Source organism: Herpailurus yagouaroundi, unplaced genomic scaffold, assembly GCF_014898765.1.
Source record: "Herpailurus yagouaroundi ecotype Mexico unplaced genomic scaffold, PumYag 196, whole genome shotgun sequence".
Classification (NCBI taxonomy): Eukaryota; Metazoa; Chordata; class Mammalia; order Carnivora; family Felidae; genus Herpailurus; species Herpailurus yagouaroundi.
In genome coordinates, this window is record NW_024412427.1 from 10,172,719 (window position 1) to 10,195,833 (window position 23,115).

The following is a 23,115-nucleotide window of genomic DNA, read 5'->3' on the forward strand; positions in this document are numbered from 1 at the left end:
GCAGAGTAGTGCCGCTGCTTCGGGCGGGGGGCTCTGCTAGCGGGACCATGCTGCTGCGAACCGCTTGGAGGCGGGCGGCCGCGGCTGTGCGGGCCGCTCCGGGACCCAGGTCCGAGGCGCCCGCTCGGGGGCTGCGCCTGCGCGGTACGCTCCGGGCCCCACTCACCGCCACCCTCCCTACCAGCGCGGACCTTCCCCCTTGGCGTGGCGACGCACCGGAATATTACCGAATCTCCGTCTTCCGTCCGCTGCCCGGACCCCCTGACCCTGCTTCCTCGCTGCACCCCTCAAACTTTCTCAGGCCGGCCCTCAGTACGGTTGACTTCTCCGCGTCACCCTTCAGATTCTGCCCCACAGGCCCTCGGAGGCTTGGAGGCTCGGTCGGCCTTCAGATCTCTCCTGCACTTTTGGAGATGCTAGTCGTCCAGCCAGTTATCTTTGAAGGGGATCGTAGCTACTCCGTCTCCACACCCCTTCTAAATGGCTTTGCCCTTTTCGAACCCTCCCCCCTCCCAACCAGGCAATTCGAATATTGACCCAGCATCCCCTTCCAAAAACATGGTCTCTCTCCCTTACCTCCTTTTACAGTTTGTTTAAGGTCGCTGATGTTTTGTTTCCTTTTCCATTGAGATTCAACCCCAGCATCCTTTTAGCTTATCTCACCTACATCCAACGTTCACCTGCTGTTTTGGATACCCTGTGGCCATAGTTGCGTTCTTCCACGCTTGGCCACTTAATACCTTTTTTTCTTTTTCTTTTTTTTTTTTTTTTGGTCAGTTGTAGATAATGCCCCCCAGTCCGCTGTTCCCTCAGATACAGCCACTGCTCCGGAGGTGGAGTCAGTGCTGCGACCTCTGTATATGGACGTCCAAGCTACAACTCCTCTGGTAAGGATAGAGGGGCAGCTTTCCCCAAGGCTATTTATAACATGTTGCAGAAGTGACAATGCACATAAATGACTGGATCCTGCAGAAGTGAGAGACATTGAGAAGTGTGTGTTGGGAAAAGCAATGAGCCAGGAGTCAGGAGGCTTAATTTGTAATCCACTAAAAATGGCTCTGCTACTTACCAGCTATTGACCTTGGTGAGATCACTTCAATGTAGGCACTTTGGTAGTAGTTAAATGCATAGGCTCTGGAATTAGCTGGATTGCCACTTACTAATAACTGTGTGAATTTGGGCAAGTATTACGTGGGTTAAAAGACATAAAGCAGCCCTTTAAACAGCCTGGCACATGATAAGCACTTCGATATTAATGGAAGGTTTCATCAACATGTGGACTCTTGTCATGTCCTGGCCCTTGTAGATCACATTGCCTGGCAGGAATGGAAACATGCAGAAACATCTGTCAGGACAAGGCAATGTTTGTAGATTACCTGAGGAGATGGTAGAAGAATCATCTGGTAGAATGATTTAAGATGGGTTGAGAGTGGGAGTATGTTAGGCTGATGTTTGTTTAGTACCTAAGGGGATAGAAGAATGAGGCTTTGTCTAAGCAGTGTCTGAAGGGTTGGGAGTGTGTTGAGGTAGGTTGGGCAAGTCTGAGGGGATGGAGTGGGGCTTGAGTTACCTATGGACTCAAGGACACTGATATATTCTGTTGTGCTCAGGACCCTCGGGTGTTGGATGCCATGCTCCCTTACCTGGTCAACTACTATGGAAACCCACACTCCCGGACACATGCTTATGGCTGGGAGAGTGAGGCAGCCATGGAACGTGCTCGCCAGGTTGGTATAGAAGACTCTAAGAGATTCTGATGTCAGAGGTTCAGTGGACTGTGGGAGGCATTTCCTTGGTAACTCTGGGTGGAGGTGGAAGTGGTTTGGGCCTCTTTCTGGAGGAGATTTAGCGAGCAGGCCCTTGGAGTCCCTCTGAAAGCATTTTATTAGTTTTTATTTTTCCTAACTAAATGATCTTTGGAATTTTATCTAATTTCTCTAAACCTCAATTTCCTCACGTCAAAGTGGAGATTGTAATAGTTCCTGCTTGTTAGGATTATTGTGTGGTTAAATGAGATCTTGCTGGTGATGTGTTTATTAACACAATGCCACAATGCTTATACATACTAGGAGCTCAACAAGTTATTTTAAAGAAATCAATATTATTATTATTTTGTGTTTTTTTTTTTTTTAATTTTTTTTTTCAACGTTTATTTATTTTTGGGACAGAGAGAGACAGCATGAACGGGGGAGGGGCAGAGAGAGAGGGAGACACAGAATCGGAAACAGGCTCCAGGCTCTGAGCCATCAGCCCAGAGCCCGACGCAGGGCTCGAACTCACGGACCGCGAGATCGTGACCTGGCCGAAGTCGGACGCTTAACCGACTGCGCCACCCAGGCGCCCCTATTTTGTGTTTTTTAAAGTTTATTTATCTATCTTTGAGAGAGAGAAAGAGAGCCTGTGCATGAGTGGAGGAGGGGCAGAGAAAGAGACAGAGAATCCAAAGCAGGCTCCCTGCTCAGTGTGGAGCCCAACTCGGGCCTTGATCCCACAACCACAAGATCAGGATCTGAGCTGAAGTCAAGAGTTGGAAGTTTAACCCACTAAGCCACCCAGGCACCCCTATTATCATTTTTTATCAGATGTGAAAAGAGCCTCAGATCTGGGATGTAACTGAATCTACCCCTTTTCTGACCCTAGAGGGTGCAGAGCTTCTTGGACAGTTGATAGAATGTAGTGGCATACTTTTTGATCCAGAGCTCTGTCCCAGCTGTGTCTGCAGTTGCATTCTTGCCTGGGAAGCTGGTGTTATTTATCTCTGTTTCTTGGTTTGCAGCAAGTAGCATCTCTGATTGGGGCTGATCCTCGTGAGATCATTTTCACCAGTGGCGCTACTGAATCTAACAACATAGCAGTTAAGGTAAGAGAACCAGAGGGCATATCTGGGCTTTCCTGACTTGGGAGATGGTGTCCCTCCATCATCTGGACTCGTATATGTATTTCCCAGCCACCCATGCCTACCTTATTGTGAATAAAAGACACAGACAAACATGTGCTCTTTCTGATTTGTTGCTTCCTTCAACCCTTTGTGATCTACTCCATCTAAGTCTTTGCTTCTGTTGAACTGAGTTCATTGAGATAGTTGGGCATGAAAGGAGGTGGCTCTTTAGCCATTGACCACTGGTGTTTTGGATGGCAGCTACTTCAGGGAGTAGATAATGGTGACTCAGACTTTTTCCCCATCCTTCTGATTTAGTCACAGAGAAGTCCAGCATCCACTTGCAGTTGGGAATGCTTCTCTGCTTCTGGTTACCAGTTACACCCTTACATATGTGATTTGAGGGCTGCCTTCCTCTCAGCCTTCCCTTTTTTTTCTAATGAGATCTGTTTGCAACAGTTCTCTTCCCTCCCTCCCTTCCTACCTTTCTTAGATTTTATTTTTAAATAATCTCTACACCCAATGTGGGGCTTGAACTTACAACCCTGAGATCAAAAATTGCATGTCTCACTGACTGAGCCAGCCAGGTGTCCCTCCTGTTTATGTAGATGCTCCCATCTTGAAGTACTGGTTGCTATGCCTTTGCAGGCATTCACTTCATTGTGGTGTCTCTCCCAATCAGATGGGTCCCCCAATATGTGGTGATGGGGAACCAATCCATGGAAGCTGGTGGCATAGGCAGTGAAAGGATTCACCCAAGTCAGAACAAAGGAGATAGAAGGAGGCAGTGGGTGGGGGCTGTTTTTAAAGGGGGAAGGTGAGGAGCTAGGGGCGCTTATGCAATTTTCCCTTTTTTGGTAACTATGCGTTGTTGGAAGTAGCCCTTTTGTTAGTTAGGGCCTATGGATATTTCAAGGTGGGTCGCCTAATGGGCCTGTCTGTATTCAGCCAGGTGGTCACGATGGGTCCTTTTGCCTGGATCAGGTTTCTATTGCTCAAGCCTGTTGTCTAAAAGAGGTCTCTTCATTCATCACCCATTCTGAGATCAGTCACTCTATCCTTGGGTTTGTGGTGCTAACAAAAGTAAAATTCAACTCTCAGTAGTCATGCTGGTGTTTCATATAACTTAATCATATTGGACTGGACTTGGTTGCAAGGACCACTTGTGTAAATACCAAGGCTCTGAGAAAGTGTGGGCTACTGTAGGTTCAAGTGTCTCCCCCACTTCTCACCTTTATCTCTCAACTGTGCTGCCAGTATTGGTTTTTCTGAGCTTAGATTGGGTGTAGGAGGCCTGGGACAGGCTCCAGAGTCATCAGTACTCTGCCTGATTCTGTTAGCAGGAAGGTGTCCTTCCTTTGGAATAGAGAAACCAGACCCAAAGTGGAGATCCTTCCAAAAATGGGGATGGTTTCTGGAATGGGGAATATTTTTTAAAACTTTGAAAATGTTTGCTTTGAAAGTCTCTGCTGTTCCCTAACCTAGAGGTGAGGGATTGCTAAGAATAGTTGTGAGTTTTCCCCTTAGTCTCCTGAATAGGAGACTATTCTGTCTGTCTGTTTAGACAGAGGATTTGACACTGTAGGTAACAGATAGGAGAGAGTGGAAGGAGGTGGGGAACTTTTAAATGTTTTCCTTTTTATGTTCCTTATCCTCAAGAACGTAGTTTTCATGTAGTTATAATTTTGGCCTAATTAGTTTTATATTCTGCTTTTAAGGTAGTATTCTATAAGCTTGTGGGGGTAATGGGGTTGCACATTTTATTTCCTTTAACTCCTTTTTAAAAATTTTTAAGTGTTTTTTAATTTATTTTTGAGAGAGAGAGAGAGACAGAATGCGAGCAGGGGAGGGGCCGAGAGAGAGACACACACACACACACACACAGAATCCAAAGCAGGCTCCCGGCTCTGGGCTGTCTGCACAGAGCCCAATGCGGGATTTGAACTCATGAAATGTGAGATCATGACCTGAGCCAAAGTCGGACGCTTAACCGACTGAGCCACTAGGCACCCCTCCTTTCACTTTTTTTTTTAATGTTTGTTTGTTTATTTTTGAGAGAGAGCACAAGCCGGGGAGGGACAGAGAGCCGGAGAGGGAGACCCAGAATCTGAAGCAGGCTCCAGGCTCCAAACTGTCAGCATAGAGCCTGACACAGAGCTCGAATCCATGACCTGTGAAATCATGACCTGAGCCAAAGTCAGATGGACACTCAACTGACTGAACCACCCACGGGCCTCTCCTTAACTTTTAAAGGTAATCTGTGCAGGGATGCCCCTGGCTGGCTCAGTCCTTAGAGCATGTAACTCTTGATCGTGGGGTCATGAGTTCAAGCCCCACATTGGATGTGGAGGTAAAATAAGTAAATAAATACATCTTAAAAAAATAAAAATAAAAAAATAAAGGTAATCAGTGTATATGTGATGAGATTTTTTTAACCCTATAGAAAAGTTTAACATAAAGTATCTAGAGCCTGGGCGGCTCAGTCACTTAAGCATCTGCAACTCTTGATTTCAGCTTAGGTTGGGATTGAGCGCCTGTTGGGTTCTGTGCTGAGCATGGAGCCTGCTTAGGATTCTCTCTCTCTGTGTCTGAAAAATAAATAAACATTAGAAAATAATTTACAAAGAAATAATAATTAAAAAAAAGTGTAAGTCTTCCTCTTCTTTCCCTCTTATTCTGGCCCTGAATCCTGTTCTGCAAAGTTAATTCTAAACTAATTCTGTTTAGTATTGTTCCAAGAAAAAGAATTATACATACATATATTGTATTTTAATATTTAATAATTTAATCATTATCCATACATATGTAATTTTAATATTTTCACAAACTGTAGCATGCCATATTTATTCTTCTGTAACCATTTTTTTAAACAAATTGAGCTTTTTTTTTTTTTTTTTTACAAATTGAGCTTTTATGCTCTTTTAAAAATTTATTTTTTAATGTTTATTTTTGAAAGACAGAGTGCAAGTGGGGGAGGGGCAGAGAGAGAGGGAGACACAGAATTTGAAGCAGGCTCCAGGCCCCAAGCTGTCAGCATAGAGCCTGATGTGGGGCGTGAACTCATGGACTGTGAGATCATGACCTGAGCCAAAATCAGATGCTTAACCGACTAAGCCACTTCTGTAACCATTTTTAAAAAATATTTAGTTTGTGAGAGAGAGTGAGCATGTGCAAGTGAGTCAGGGGCAGAGAGAGAGAAAGAGGGAGAGAGAATCTCAGCACAGAGCCCGATGTGGGGCTCCATCTAATGAACCATGAGATCATGACCTGAACCAAAGTCAAGAGTCTGACACTCAACCAACTGAGCCTCCCAAGCACCCCTATTCTTTTGTAACTATTGATAACATACCCTATGTTCTTCCATTTCAAACCATAATTTTTGATATAACTACATTCTTTTTCATGGAGTTGTGTTATCATAGTTTACTATTCACTACTTTATTGTTGGATGTGTTTAATTTTTCCATTTTTGTAAAGATTGTAAATATGAGAACATATTTCATCTTTATGGCTTGATCTGTCTTTTGAAATATTCCCCTAAGGTAAATTTCCAAAAGAGGAATCACAGTTAAAGAGTGTGAATACAGCTTTTAAGACATCTTTCTAAATGATTTTCTGAAAAGATTGTAGCATAAATACTGCCATTAGCAAGGAATGAGTTCATGAGTTTCACTTTTACACTGACAGCTTTGGGTATCAGTATCAACATATTTGCATGTTTTGCTATTTAAGTAGAAATAAAGAGAGGGGATTTTTCCTGGGATGCGAGGAAATCTACCAGGGGTATATTTTCTTTTTTTAATTTTTTTTAACGTTTATTCATTTTTTGATAGAGCATCAGTGGGGGAGGGGCAGAGAGAGAGGGAGACACATAATCCGAAGCAAGCTCCAGGCTCTGAACTGACAGCACAGAGCCCAACACGGGGCTCGAACTCACGGACCATGAGATCATGACCTGAGCTGAAGTTGGACGCTTAACTGACTGAGCCACCCAGGTGCCCCAACCTGTGGTATATTTTCTACCTGTGGTATAATAAATATATTTGGTCTTTGTTCTGTTCCTGGCACAGAGCCTCAAAAATCCTTGGAGTTTCCTGAATAATAGAAATGTCTTTTGTTATTTATTACAAACCCCTTTGGACCATAATCTAACGTTATAGTAACGAAGTGACTCATGGTGGCCCCTTAGTTGCAAAGGACAGGCTGCCACTCCAGAAGGACAAAGCGTGTGATTAGAGGATTGGAACTTTCAGCTCTACTTCCCTCAGGGCAAGAGAGGGGGACTCGAGATTGAGTTCAGTCCTGTGGCCAGTGATTTAATCAGTCATGTCTCTGTAACAAAACCCCCATAAAAACTCTGGACAATAAGGCTCGGAGGATCTTCCAGGTTGGTGAACTCATGGATGTGCTGGGCAGGTGGCATGCCTGGATTTACAAAGACAGGGCATGGAAACTTTGTGCCCTTCCCCTCCTCAGACCTTGCCTATGCATCTCTTCCATTTGTCTGTTCCTGAATTATATCCTTTATAATAAAACTCTAATAGTGTAGTGCTTTCAGTGAGTTCTGGGAGTCATTCTGGTGAATTATTGAACCTTAGGGGGCTGTGGGAACTCCTGAATTTGTAGCCAGCTAGGCATAAGTCCTGGGGAGTGGCTTGTGACACCTGGGCCTTGTGGCTGACATCTGAAGTGGGGTTAGTCTTGTGGACGTGAGTCCCTTCATCTGTGGGGTTTGCACTAACTTAGGGTAGTTAGTGTCAGAATTAAGTTGAATTGTAGGATATATACTTGGTGTCACAGAGTTAATGTTGGAGCACAGAACCCTTGCCTACTTTTTCTTTCAAGTGGGATTGAAGTGTTTGCTGTCTCTCTGAGCAATTCTCCTTCGTTTCACCACCACCAATCTCTAGGGGGTGGCCAGGTTCTATAGGTCACGGAAAAAACACTTGATCACCACTCAGACAGAGCACAAATGTGTCTTGGACTCCTGCCGTTCACTGGAAGCTGAGGGCTTTCAGGTCACATACCTCCCGGTGAAGAAGAGTGGGATCATCGACCTGAAGGTAGGAGTGGCTACTGGCAGAAGGGGCAACATAGGAGGGGCTTGGTTTCAGCCTGTAAATTTGTGTTTTTAGCCTCAGTGAGAGCTTGAAGGACTAGACCTAATGGTGAGGGGGAACTTAGAGAAATAGGCCTGGGAGAGAAACTGAGCATATGTTTCCCCTTGAGTGTGTATTGTCTTCCTTTTCTCTGGAGGATTTGTTTCTCAGCTTTGTCAGTGCTTCCTGGTTTATAGGAGGACCACTGGGTGTCTGTGCAGGATGCCAGTGACTCAACACTCACCATGGCAAAGCTCTGGCCTCCTCCTTCCCTGTACTTAGTTTCTCATCCCTCTAAAGAAGAGCTGTAGTTTTTGTGAAGAATATTTCCCTTTGTGGCCCATATCCTTATATGTACATTTTGGGTAGTGAGTTCATGCATCTTGTCCACCAGATTTTGGATACCAGCATCCCTAGTCAAATCCTAAGATACAGTTTGTAGACAGAGTCTTGTCATATGCAAGTAGAGATAATTTCATTTCTTTGTTGCCAACCTGGATGCCTTTTTTTCTTCGTGCCCAGTTGCCCTGGCAAAACCTACTAGTACAAAGTTGAATAGAAGTGGTGAGAACAGACACCCTGTTTTGCTCCTGATCTTGGATGAAAGCTTTGCCCATAAATATGATGTTAACTTTGGATTTTTCATAGTTGCTCTTGCATAAATGTCCTTTGTTAGACTGAAGAAGTTCTCTTCCAATTTTTTTTATTTTTTTATTGTTGGTGTTGTTATCATGAAAGCATTTTGGTTTTATGAGTTTTTTTTGGTGCTTATTGAGGTAGTCATATGTTTTTTTTCTCTATTAATATGGTGTATACATTGATAGGTTGCTGGATTTGGTTTCCTAGTATTTTGTTAAAGATTTTTGTATATCTATATTCATTAGGGATATTGATCTGTAGTTGTGTGATATCTTTGTCTGGTTTTGATATCAGGGTAATACTGGTCTCAGAATAGACATGTTGATTCTAACCTACTGTTTCAGTATTGATGACCACTGCACCCTTCATACAACCCTCCACTTCAGCCACACTGCCTGCACAACTCCCTGATATGCCCTGGTCAGTCCTGCTGTGGGCCTGTTCTCACATATCCCCTCACCTTTGATCTGTTGTCCTTTTCTTTGCACATACCTTTTCTCCCTCTTTTAAAAAAGTTAGCTCAAGCTCACTTCTTTGCTGAAGTCTTTTTGGATGCTCCAACCCCTTTAAATATGTTTTTGTTTTTTTTTTTCCAAATTCCTTAAATTCCTTAATGGCTTTTTACTTTTGTGCTCTGTTGTATTTTTATGCCTATCTCTCCACTAGATTAAGTCTCTTGAATGCTAGGAGCACTTTTTTTCTGCCTTTTTATTTCTCATAATACTTCACATGTGTCTTTTTCCACCTCATAGTATTTATTATGCCTTAGCGTCTGGCACTAGGGACACAAGGATTAACAAGACAAGCTCAGTCCCTGCCTTCAGGGAGCTTACATTCTAGTGAAGAGTACAGTTAACATAGAAACAAATGAAATAATTACAAATTGGGATAACTGCTATGAAGGAAGCAAACAAGAAACTGAGAGAAACATGACATTGAGAACTTCTATTAGACCAGTGTCAGGGAAAGCAGGATGTTGGTAGGCTGATTAATAATTCCTTTAAGATAACATTTTAGTCAGATGAGGTCCCTGCCTCAGTGCTGTTACCAGTAACCTTGTTTTTTGCTACTTACTTTAGTTGTTTGCAGCTTACTCTGACCACCTTACATAGGAAAGGCTGTCCCTTTTTTAATTAAACTTGTAATTTTTAATAAAGATAGTTTTTATTATTATTATTTTTTATTTTAGAGAGAGAGAGCACAAATGGGGGAGAGGGGCAAAGGGAGAGAGAGAATCTCAAGTAGGTTCCACCCTCAGCACAGAGTCTGATGTGGGGCTCGATCCCACAATTCTGGGATCATGACCTCAGCTGAAATACAGAGCCAGATCTCAGCTGGCTGAGCCACCCAGGCTATTTTTATTTATTTATTTATTTACTTACTTACTTACTTACTTACTTATTTATTTGAGAGAGAGAGAGGGGTGGAAGGTAATGACAGAAGGAAAGGGAGAGAGAGAGAATCTTAAGCAGGCTCCACTCCCGGGGTAGAGGAGGACACGGGTATTGCCCCTAAACTTTTTAAATAATTGTAGATTCACATGTGGTTTTAAGAAATAATACAATGAGATCTCATGTACCCTTTACCCAGTTTCCCCCATGATAATATCTTGCAAAAGTGTAATCCAGTATCCAAACAGGTGTTAAAAATAAGCCCATCGACTCTATCAAAGGAGGGATGCAGAGACTCAGAGCACAGTGATGTGAGGCTTTTATCAGTGTTCTTCCAAGAGCGGGTATCTGATGGACAGTCATACTTAGGGCAGTTACAGCAGACAATTTATCTCCTAGCATGCAAGTCCCTCCCCTGGTTCCTCATTGGCTGAATACTACAGAGGTTACTGCCTTATCTGGACATTGCCTATGCACACGTAAGGCAAAAAGTAGTCTGGTTGCAACAAATGTACATTCCCTGAGGTGACGCAGAGACTTTCAGTCCCTCCTCCCTTTGTTCTTTGGTGCATACTCATTGCAAAGCCCGCAAAAATAAGCCCACGAAGCAGAGAGGGTAAGAAGAAGCAGAAAGTGAAGTGTCTAAAGGTTTGGGACTCCATTGTAGAGGGGTGGGTTTCGTATATTTCCAGTGTGTTGTAATCCTATTGTTAATTAGATAGCAGAACTTTTATTTGGTATTTCTGAAAATGAATCATCTCCCTTATTTCTGACACAGGGTAATGACTTGGATAGAGTCTGCCAATCTTGTTCTCATTTCCCCAGTTTCACTTGTGCTTATTCGTCATGTGTAGGTTTGTGTAACTACCATCACTGTCAAATTATAGTTTCCTCACTGCAGTGATGCTTCATGTTCTGTTAAAACCACTAATTTGATCTCCATTTCTTTAATTTGTCATTTCAATAATGTTACATAAATGGAATCATAAAGTATGTAACCTTTCGGGACTGGCTTTTTTCACTTAGGGTAAGTCTCGCAAGCCATTTAGTTTGTTACGTGTCTCAGTAGTTTGTTCCTTTCTATCAGTTAGTCGTATTCCGTGGTATGGAGGCACCAGTTTGTTTAGCCAGTCACCCATTGAAGGACATCTGGGTTGTTTCTGGGTTTTGGCTGTTATGCCGAAAGCTGGTATGAACATTTATGTATAGGTTTTTCGTGTGAATCTGTTTTCATTTCCCTGAGATAAATGCGCAACAGTGCAATTACTACATCATAGGTAATCTCATGTTTAGTTTTATAAGAGGCAAAAACTGCCAGACTCTTTTCCGGTATGGCTGTATCATTTTACGTTTGTATTAGTAGTAATAACCAAGTGTTTCAATGATGTAGTTTCTTTGAATCCTTGCCAGCATTGTGTTGTCACTATTTTTTTTTTAACCACTCTGATAGGTATTTAGTAAAAGGCCCCATTTTAAGACTGAGCTTGCCTGTGTTCTGAGTTAGGGAGGATTTTGTTGATACTATATAGTCTTCTTGCTCCTGATACTCTTAGGAACTAGAGGCTGCCATCCAGCCAGATACCAGCCTGGTCTCAGTCATGACTGTGAACAATGAGATTGGAGTGAAGCAGCCCATTGCAGAAATAGGTGAGTATCTTGGGTGGACCTTGATGCTTGCCCACCACTGGGATCCATCTGAGGAGCAGGAGTGGTCTCCTGGGAGTGGGAGGGAGATCAAGGGAAAGGGAGTTTCAGTTCCTTGTTTAAAGACCTATTGTATGTGGCATAGCCAGTATTTGAATCCAGGTCTAGTATCCTTTATGTTCTTTTCATTTAACTGCAGTTGGTGCCGAAACAAAACACTACCGTTTTTTTCTCTTCCTCTTTCACCTTTGTTACTTTAGAACATCTTGTTATTGTGCTCACTTAGAGTCAGAGACTTACTGTAACTCCTAGGACACATTAGGAAAAGATCTGCTAATCTTTGCTTCCTGGAAATTAAAAAGGATGTAAAAGTCAATTTGATGTATTGAAAGACCAGTGTTAACAAGGTAGGAAGAGTTTTATGCATCAGGATATCAGGCATGTTTTGATTTGGTGATTTGTACTTGCCCTTATTTAATCAAGGAAGCTAGCTGAGAATGACAGAGTGAGAGGGAGAGAGGGAAAGAGAGAGGAAGAGAAAGAGAGAAGTTATTTACTATATGGCTAGAGGCTAATGCCAGATGCAGTTTTGCTTTAGAACTCATGGTACATTGTTGGATCACTGCCAGGTGACTTCCCAGCATTGTGCTATGATTTCCCCTTTGTTGTCTCCTCAGGACAGATTTGCAGTTCCAGAAGGGTATATTTCCATACCGATGCAGCCCAGGCTGTTGGAAAAATCCCACTTGACGTCAATGACATGAAAATTGATCTCATGAGCATCAGTGGTCATAAAATCTATGGTCCCAAAGGTACCAGCCCCTCCTTGAGTTCCTTTGCTCAGACCTCCTATTAAAACCCTAGATAGATGTTCCTTGAACTCCTTTGGAATTACCATTGCTGTCAGAGGAAGTTGTACATTCATAGTGCTTTGCAGAATGCAGAATGCAGAATTGCTAATGCAAGTGTCCTTTAACAACAACCAAGAATGCTTGCCTATTTGTAGACTCTTGCAGCTAACTGTGTATAGTAGTCTGTTGTTGCATGGTCTCTTTAGAAAATCCTTAGAAGGCAAGTAGTTTAATTTGGTTGAGGAACAAAGGGTTTTGTCATATCAAATTAAGCTAAATAAGTCCAGCTGTCTTGTCTTCCCCACTGTGATAGCAATGTTCTTTGAGTCCTTTATTCCCTATGTGTTTCTGTAGCCTGAGGAAGATTGCACTTTTATATCTCTTGGTATTTATTACTTTTTTTATTTTTTATTTTTTTTTAATGTTTGTTTATTTTTAAGAGAGAGAGGGAGAGAGAGAGCCGGGGAGGGGCAGAGAGAGAGGGAGACACAAAATCTGAAGTAGACTCCAGGCTCTGAGTTGTCAGCACAGAGCCTGACGCTGGGCTCAAACTCACAAATCACAAGATCATGACCTGAGCCAAAGTCGGACACTCAGCTGACTGAGCCACCCAGGCGCCCCTCTTGGTGTTTATTCCTAGATTTAATAGTCTGTATTCCTGTTAGCCTCTCAAGAGTGTGTTTCCTTTGGTCCTATTGGCCTAAGAATGTTTCCTAGCTAGAATTCTGTCTTGTCACTCCAATCTTTGGGAAGAGACTTTTGTTTTCTATTTTATGGAGGTAGCCATAAAAACAAACAACAACTCCTCTGTCTCTGGGGTGAGGGCCTATGGGGGTTGATAATGCTGGTACACATTCTGTGTACACCCTGAGCTGCACACCCTGAGGAAAAAGCTGTGATAGCTCCTGGAAGTATGTAAGATACCTTCTTTTCAAGGTTCCCAGAGGTTATAAAGAGTGTTTTTGTGAGCTATTATTGAAAGAAAAATTTTTTTTAACGTTTATTTATTTTTTGAGAGAGAGCATGAGCAGGGGAGGGGCAGAGCGAGAGGGAGACACAGAATCCGAAGCAGGCTCCAGGCTCTGAGTTGTCAGCACAGAGCCTGACGTGGGGCTCAAACTCACAAACTGAGATCATGACCTAAGCCGAAGTCGGACACTTAACCAACTGAGCCACCCGGGTGTCCCTTGTGAGCTATTATTTATTTTTTTTTTTAAGTTTATTTATTTTGAGAGAGAGAGAGAGAGAGAGAGCTTGTGAATGAGCTTGCACAGGAGTGGGAGAGGGGCAGATAGAGAATCCCAAGCAGGATCCCTTCTGTCAGCACCCAGCCTTAGTGGGCTCCTGAGATCATGACCTCATGAGGTCATGACTTGTGAGGAAATCAAGAGTTAGTTGGGCGCTCAACCGACTGAGCCACCCAGTCGCCTTATGAGCTATTATTTTAAAAGCACAACAGGTTGGGGCACATTGAGCGTCCAGCTTTGGCTCAGGCTGTGATTTCACGATTTGTGAGTTCTAGCCCTGCATGGGGCTCACTGCTGTCAGCGCAGAGCCTGCTTCAGACCCTGTGTCCACTTCCCCTTTCTCTGCCCCTCCCCTGCTTGTGCATATGTGCACACTCACTCTCTCTCTCTCTCTCTCTCAAAAAGAAATAAACATTATAAAAAGTAATAAAAAGTATAACAGGCATTCTATCTTTTATTAAAATAGATAGATAGCCTTTATTGGCTTTTATTGTAGATGTATCTATTTTGACAAAACCAATTGAGCAGAAGCTCTGATCAGCAATTAAATGTGTAGAGGTCTCTCACTACCCAAACTTATGCTTTCAGAAAGAAGGGGACTCAGTTGATTTAGATAACATTATGTCCTTCACTATGCAGACAGGGGTCTGTGCATATGCTCTCTGAACTTGGGAACCACAGAGATTCACATAGTAAGGATATTTGAATTTGATGAGGAAATGAAATATTTCTTGATTAAGTATCATTTGTTACATAAGTTATTTCAAAACTAGGGTCCTTGGTAATAAATTTGGGAAGTACTGCCTTAGTTTTGATAGTACCTACAATCTCTGCCTAAGGAATTGTTCTTTGTGGAAGAAGATGAACTTTACCGAGTGGCCACTCTGTTTAAAACCTTTGACTACTTTGTGAGTATCTTTGCACATTCATGCTCATATTTGGCATGAAATTCCTGTAAGTGGGTTTGATGGCTATTAAGTTACATACATTTTTTTAATGTCTATTTATTTTTGAGATAGCCTGCACGTGCAGGGGAGGGGCAGAGAGAGAGAGGGGAACAGGAGATCCAAAGTGGGCTCTATGCTGACAGCAGAGAGCCTGATGCAGGGCTCAAACCCACGAACCAGGAGATCATGACTTGAGCCGAAGTTGGATGTTTAACCAACTGAGCTACCCAGGTGCCCCTTAAGTTACATAAATTTTTAAGCTTTGATACACTGGGAGATTGTACTAATTTTTAATTCTATTCTGATCTATCCCTGTATTTTCCTCAAAGTTTTTTTCTTTTTTTTAAGATTTTATTTTTAAGTACTCTGTATACCCAGCATGGGCTCAAATTTGAACATCCCCTAGATCGAGACTCGCACGCTCCACTGACTGAGCCAGCCATGCCCCCACCTGCTTTTTAACAATTTTATTCTATTTAGACAAGGTAGTATATTTACAAAGTTCTAAATTCAAAAGCTACAAAAAAGTACAAAGCCAGAAAGTCTCTCACTTCTGTCTACCACTCATGTAGTTCTCCTCTGGGGAAGCTATTTTTTGAATATTTTTCTAGGATTATTCTATGCATTTACAAGGAGATACATATATATATATATATATGTATTTTCCCCCTCCTCCTCCTCTGTTTTTACTCAGAAAATAGCTTATTATACTCATTGTTCTATTTCTTCCTTTTTTTCCACCTAATTATTTTTTAAATGTTTATTTACTTATTTGTTTTGAAAGAGAGTGAGAGAGCGAATGAGCAAGCATGCTAGGGAGGGGCAGAGAGAGGGAGAGAGAGAATTCCAAGCAGGCTCTGTGCTGTCAGTGTGGAGCCCAACATGGGGCACGAACTCATGAAGCCTGAGATCATGACCTGAGCCAAAATCATGAGTCAGACGCTTAACCAACTGAGCCACCCAGGCACCAACCCCCCCCCTCCTTTTTTTAAGTAAAGTACAAATTTTATTCAGATTTCACCAGTTTTCCAACAGTGTATCTTGGAGATTTTAAAGTGGCAATACAAAAGGAGCTTCCTTTTTGTTTTATATACCAACTTTGTAATCCATTGTGTTGACGGTATCATAATTTATTTGCCCATTGCCTTGATGATGAATATGTGAGTTGTTTCTGGTATTTTGCTATTATGACTAATGCTGTATTTCATGATGTTATTTCAGACATGCATAGGGAGCTACTTGAAACCATTCGGTCATGACTCCTGGTAGTTATCTCATGATGTTAAATAATTTTGATAAATATCATGCTTTTACTTCTATTTGTCCTTTTCCTCCAACTTTTTTTATTTTGAAAAATTTCAAGCTTACAGAAAAGTTGAAAGAATATTTTGACCGCTTTTGAAAGTGAGATTTTGTTTCATCTGCCTTTTTCTTTTTTTCTCTTTTGTAACAAACTTTGTTTCCCAGGGGTTGGTGCCATCTACATTCGCCGCCGACCCCGTGTACGTGTGGAGGCCCTGCAGAGTGGAGGGGGGCAGGAGCGGGGTATGCGGTCTGGGACAGTGCCCACACCCTTGGTGGTGGGGCTGGGGGCCGCATGTGAGGTGGCACAGCAAGAGATGGAGGTATGGGGAGAGCAGTTCCCTTCCTCAACTTCTTCCCCTGTGCTGGGTCTCCACTTAGAGGGTTCTCAGCACAACTGAGTCAGACTTCTGCCGGAAGAGGAGGTTTAAGAAATCCATCCTTGTCCCAGTGCTGCTGACATTTTGTTTGGAGGGAGGTGTTATGGGCTCCAAAATCCAGGCCTTTTCAGAAATTATTGGCTCACTTATTGGTAGCTTATTGGAACCATGTGTCCAGTTATTGAGCACCTTTGCATGCCAGGTGCTGTGCTCAGTGCTGGGGATACAGTGGTCTCCATGAGTAACACAGGATGATAGGTGGGTCTGATGCATAGTCACTTCTGGGCACTGGAATAGGACTCCTTGTCTTGTGTATTTCTGAGCTGCTAATGGTCACTATGCTTAGTCCTCCCTTGCCTGCTCCTCAGTATGACCATAAGTGGATCTCAAAGTTAGCAGAGCGACTGACAAAGAAAATAATGAATAGCCTTCCCGATGTGGTGATGAATGGGGACCCTGAGCACCATTACCCAGGTATGGACATGCCCTTTCTATCTCCATTCTGGAAGAGCCTGAGACTTTGCAACTCCTCTCACAGTGATTCTCTCTCCAGGCTGTATCAACCTCTCCTTTGCATATGTGGAAGGGGAGAGTCTGCTGATGGCACTCAAGGATGTTGCCTTATCCTCGGGGAGGTGAGTTGGACTGGATAGACAGGAAGGGTTCATCAGCCTGGCCTCTAAGTGGTATAAGACATTATTAGGCTTCCTAGTGTGGAGATGTCAGGCACAAGAGCTCCTGGTCATCTTGTAAGTGCCTGTTTTTTAGCTGGCTTGGCACTCGCTGAAGTTTGTGATCTTAGGAGGGCTTCCTGGGGTAGGACTTTGTGCCTTTTGTGGTCCCAGGAGATGCATGCATCTGATCTAATGTTATACTAGCAGTTCTGTTGCAGAACCCCAGAATTGAAGGATGTTCCAAAGGCCACCAAGGGTTTAGCTGCCATCTAGGCTGGTACTGATGGTGTGTTCAACCATAGGAGAGTGAGCACCTGGTTCTCTGCTGCCTGTGGTTGTCAGTCCCAGTTTATGTGGTATCATGCTCTGTCATGCTTTGGGAGTGTCCATGCTGAAGGGTCAGAGGAGCTAGGGTCACATCCCAGAAAATGCAGGCAGCATTGGGCCCTTTAGCTCTACCAGATTAGAATGTCTCTTGTATCTCCATATAATGACTTCAGGGACCTGGGGTGGGAGCAAGATGAGAGATTTGTGGCTAAAAGCAGATGCTGATGATGAATTGAGCAAGACTCCTTGTCTTTCTTCTCAGTGCCTGCACATCTGCATCCCTGGAGCCCTCTTATGTCCTTCGAGCAATTGGCACTGATGAGGATTTAGCTCACTCTTCTATCAGGTCAGTCGGTTGAGCTGCAACATTTATGAAACCATCCTCTTTTGTATTCTTCACTTCCTGTTATAGTCTCCTCATACTTGTTTTTCTTATCCCTTCTTGATTCTTCTTGAAAGTTCCTAGAGCAGCAATTCTCAGAGCTCATTGAGTATCCTCTGGAAGTTTGTGAAAGTTGAAGATTTCTTTTATTTATTTATTTATTTATTTATTTATTTATTTTTTCAGTTTGTAATAATTTATTTTTATTTATTTATTTTTTGACTTTTATTTATTTTTTTAATTTACATCCAAGTTAGTTAGCATATAGGAAAGTTGAAGATTTCTGAGTCTCACACTCAGAGATTCTGACTCACTAGGACTGAAGAGAAATAGGAAACGTCTCGGTGACTCTAATATGGGTGATCCACAAACCCTGTTCTGAGAAACTCTGACCATGTTCTTTTCCCATGTTTTTTTGTGGAATAGATTTTCATTGAGTATTTGCTGAATGAATTTACCCTGGTGCCAGAGTTCAGATGTGGAGCTCTTCTCTTATGCCTTTTTTCAGGTTTGGCATTGGCCGTTTCACTACAGAGGAGGAAGTAGACTATACAGTGGAAAAGTGCATTCACCATGTGAAGCGTCTTCGAGAAATGAGGTATGCACTATGCCCCAGAGACCCTGTGGAAGAAATTGAAGTCCTGACCCTTCTCTTGCTCTCAGGCTATGTGTTCACACTGACAGAAACCAGCCTTTCAGAACACATGGATCTTAGGATTTAGAAGTTCCACAAAATTGGGGCTGCTGGCTGGCTCAGTTGGTAGAACATGTGACTCTTGATCTTGGGGTTGTGAGTTCAAGCCCCACGTTGGGTGTAGAGCTTACTTAAAAAAAAAAAAAAAAAAAAAAAAAAAAAGTTCCACAAAGCAAGAAGGTGAATCTCCTTGGCTACTTGTTTTCAGAATATGACAAAGTACTTTTAAAAACTAAAGAACTGGGGTACCTGCATGGCTCAGTTGGTTAAGCATCCGAATCTTGATTGAGGCTCAGGTCATGATCTTGTGGTTCATGAGAATCGAGCCCTGCATCAGGCTTTGCACTATTAGTGTGGAGCCTCCTTGGGATTCTCTCTCTCCCTCTCTTTCTGCCCCTACTCCTGTGTGTGCCTTTCTCTATCAAAATAAATAAACATTAAAAAAAAACTAAACAACTACATAAATTCAGATGTTTTTTCATTATTATAGTATTAATAGTTGTCATTGCAGCAATATCAATACAAAATTAGGGATTTGTAGACTAACTAGAAAAAAATCTCCCTTTAAGATAGAGATTCTTACTTTGGGTTCTGCGACTAGACTTCAGGAGGTATATGATAGCCCTGAAATTGTATGCTAAGTGTTGTTTTGTTGTGCATTTTCTTTGAAAGAAAGTCCATAGTTTTCATCAAATTCTCAAAGATTAAGAACTACTACTCAGAGTGTTCTTTGTAGAAGTCTTTATAAGTAAGGTCAAGAGATGCTTTGTCAGCCAGCAGCCACTAGGGCTTCCCTTAGTAGCCATAGAGCTCCACTTCTTCCTGGAGACATTGAGGCCTCTGGATTTTTTCAGAGCTTTGTCCTGGTTAAATTCAACTTTCAAGATTCTCTTGGTCTAGTTATTGAGAGTGAGAAAGTTCAGATATAAACTCTTCTTCCTTTGACAAACTTTCTGAGGCCTTTCTGGGCTCTCGATTTTCATTCCCAGGATCTAGTTGTATTGCTTAAATATCTACTGCTTCCTTAATTTTCTTAGGCTCAAGATTCCTTCTTGGCTTGATTTTTTGGTACTTTGGCACACTCAAAGGGCATTTCTACTAGACCATGCCGCAAAGCCTTATTCTTCTTATCTGTGTGGCTTCAGCATCTTCCCCCTATTCCTTGTGACCTTTACAAACTGAATTGAACCTAGTTTCATTAGCCCTCAGCTAAAGTTTTATTTTGTTTTAATTTATTTTATTTTAGAGATAGAGAGCACGAGGAGGGGAGAGGGGCAAAGGGAGAGAGGGAGAGAATCTCAAGCAGCTCCGTGCTCAGTGCGGAGCCTATGTAGGGCTCAGTTTCACGACTGTGAGATCATGACCTGAACCAAAATCAAGTCGGACACTTAACCAGCTGAGACACCCAAGCACCCCTAAAGCTTTATTTTGTGAGTCTATGACAATAAGAGACCTCTAAAAACAAAAGACAGGGGCATTTGGGTGGCTCAGTTGGTTAAGTGTTGGACTTTGGCTCAGGTCATGATCTCATGGTTCATGAGTTCAAGCCCCACGTCGGACTCTGTGCTGACAGCTCAGAGCCTGGAGCCTGCTTCAGATTCTGTGTCTCCTTCTCTCTCTGCCCTTCCCCCACTTGTGTGCTCTCTCTCTCTCTCTCTCAAAAATAAATAAACATTAAAAAAAAAAAGACAGGAAGGAGGTGGCTAACTTTAAGGAGCCATGAAAAATGTCATACATAGAAAGGCATGCTGGGAATGCATGGTGTAAAGGAGAGGGATAAATCAAGAACAGAATGAAATTGCATAGAAAAAAAGTAACTGGGGAAATACAAACCACACATTGCATGGTCAAAATACATTGAAGTAATATCTGGTCTGGGAATATTGTCTAAGGCATTCAAGCTGAAGGGAATCAGAGCTTAGTAGTTATTTCTCAGCAGTAGTTCTTGTATGAGATGGAATGCTCAGGTCTAAGATCCAAGAGTTACTTTTCAATTGGAATCACAGTCAAACTCTGGGAAGATGAGGCTGGTAGGAATTGGATAAGAGTGCTACATACCCAGATAAATTAAGGCTAAGCTCTAGCCCCACCTGAGAAATAGAGTAAAACCCAGAAAGAAGTATTGAAAAGTGGTCCATGTGTGGTGGGGATGAATAGAGAGGCTGAAACTTGCTTACACAGGTCCTAAGGGTCTTGGTTCCACCAGAGAGACTGTGTCCATAGTCTCTCATGAATGGGATGAGAGCTTCTTGAATGTGGCCACAACCTGATGCCATTGGCTTGGCCCCACTGGAGCTGAGCCTAGGGTACCCAGTTATTGTTTGCTGGCAGCTGTGGAGATGTTAGAGCTGACAAGGATTTAGAGAGAGCTGGGAAAGACTTGCTAACCACTATGTTGGGTCTGTCAGGGCAAGGAAGTGGAGAGACAAGAAGAGATGGAGACAAGTCAGGGCTCAGGGGTCAGAGACCAATGTTGGCTATTTCCTATCTAAGCCCTAACTCACTCAGTTTCTCTTTTCTTTGGCAGCCCTCTCTGGGAGATGGTACAGGATGGCATTGACCTCAAGAGCATCAAGTGGACACAACACTAGAAGAGTCGGCCTCTGACTTTGTGCTGACCTGGCTTCTGCCTCATCAACCCATGCTAACCTGGGTATCTTGTTACACCCAGTGGACGCTTCATGTTCAAACCACAATTGGTGTAGCCCAGTTGACTTCAGCATTTTTCCACCTCCAAGATAGAAACAACAAGAAAACTATCTTTCCTGAGCCTCAGCTCCTTTGTTGGAGAACACTCAACATTTCTCTTCAGGAGTCCTTCTCTGGTCTTACAGTGAATGGATATTCTTGGTGGGGAGAGCCAGAGGAACTGGAAGAAGTTTCTTTGTTCAGGGGCCTCAGTGATCTGTGTGGACTTTTGAATGTTGCTTACTACTGCTCAGCAAGACTGACTCCTTCAGGAGCAAGCATAATCAACGATTTAATTTCTTTTTTGGTCCAAACGCCACCTCTTCATGTTGTAGACTGAACAGCAAGTTTCTTAGAAGGCTTGTCTCCTGTTCTTGTCCTTCATTTCTTTTGACCTAATGAAGCTAAAAATATCTATATGCCTCCATCTACTCTTCTAATAATTTATGTTTCTTTTTTAAAAATTGTTAATTTGCAGATTAGAGAAATAAAATAACCTTCTTCTATTTAATTTGTGACTTTATGAAAGTCTCAGGGAAAATTCCATGCTGTGCTTGGGAATCATGGAGCAGACTACCACTCCACTTGATTTCCATAGATGACTGTCTGCTTGTATAGCGCTTCATTCATCAGTTATGTGAGTGGCTGTCAGGAGCCTAACATTCTTCTGAGTATTGGACCAAAAGACCCTGCCCTCATTGAGCTTTCATTCTAGTAGAGAAACAAAAAATAAATAAACAAATAAAGCTATTATTGATTGTGATGGGTGCTATAGAAGAAATATAATGGTAAGAGGAAATAACAGGGAGAAACTACTATGCTAGGTATGCTAGGAAACCTTTTTTAAGGAGTGTTACTTAAGCAAAAACCTGATTTCCAGCCATGAAAGAACTAGAGATGAATGAGAAATTAGAAGCAACTGGAAGAGCAAAGGGCCTGAGGTATGAAAAAGCATGATGTGTTTGAGAAACCTGTAGAGGGCAAATGCAGTTTCCATCTGTGGGTATGACACTGTAGGTGGATAGTTACCAGCACTAAAAAATCAAGAGAAAAAATAGATTACATTGGCATATTTTAAGTATTTTTTTGTTTTTTACTTTTTAAAAAAAGTTTATTTATTTTTAAGTAATCTCTACACCCATGTGGGGCTAGAAATACAACCCAGAGATCAATAGTCTCATGCTCATGATTGAGCCAGCCTGGTAACCCTTAAGTATTTTATTTATATTATATATTTGAATGTGTATACCTGGTTGCAAATGTATTATGTGAGTGATGGTCAAAAAAGTTTGAAAGCTACTAGCTAGAAGTATGGTAAATACAGGTAGACAGGAGGAAAATTTTAAATAAATTTTTCACTATGAATAATTTCTTTAAAGTTTATTTATTTTGAGAGAGAGCACTCAAACGAAGGAGAGGCAGAGAGAGAGAGAATCCCAAGCAGGCTTCACACTGTCAGCACAAAGCCTGACACATGGCTCAATCTCACAAACTCTGAGATCTTGACCCAGGCCAAAATGAAGAGTCTGGTGCTTACGTGATTGAGCTACCCAGGAGACACTATTTTGAATAGTTTTAGATTTAGAGAAAGTTTGCAAAGATAGTACAGTTAGATGTCCATTACCCAATATCCTCTAATTTTAACATCTAGTATAAAACTTGGCATATTTGTCAAAACTAAGGGATTATTAACATCTGTACATTAGTATTAACTAAACTTCAGATTTTATTCAGATTTCACCAACTTTCCCACTAATGCCCTATTTCTATTCCAGAAACCAATTCTGGATACCATATTGCATTTAGTAGGTTTCATTTTTAATGCACTATATTATAGCTACAAAGAGGATATATAATGAGAAATAGGTTTGGTTTAAAAGTGAGACAGAGTTTTCTAATTTGTGTTTTTGGCATACTGAGCTAGCACCAGGCAAGTTTGCCACGCAAATCTTCCCAAAAGCTTGTTGGAGCT

At 42.2% G+C, this 23,115-nt stretch overlaps 1 protein-coding gene across 2 annotated transcripts; it reads left to right on the forward strand.

The window, feature by feature from the left end:
* The first annotated feature begins 18 nt into the window (after window positions 1-18).
* Window positions 19-21,654, forward strand: NFS1 (NFS1 cysteine desulfurase). Of its 2 annotated transcripts, XM_040447193.1 has the most exons (13): window positions 19-144; window positions 778-887; window positions 1,611-1,727; window positions 2,777-2,860; window positions 7,789-7,941; window positions 11,561-11,654; window positions 12,329-12,463; window positions 16,164-16,321; window positions 16,747-16,852; window positions 16,932-17,013; window positions 17,642-17,725; window positions 18,270-18,359; window positions 20,983-21,654. In XM_040447193.1, the coding sequence occupies exons 1-13, from the start codon at window positions 48-50 to the stop codon at window positions 21,044-21,046; spliced, it is 1,374 nt and encodes a 457-aa protein (XP_040303127.1). In that variant the 5' UTR covers window positions 19-47; the 3' UTR covers window positions 21,047-21,654. The 2 variants fall into 2 exon arrangements, with proteins under 2 accessions (XP_040303127.1, XP_040303128.1); XM_040447194.1 differs by lacking the exon at window positions 7,789-7,941.
* Window positions 21,655-23,115: the final 1,461 nt, after the last annotated feature.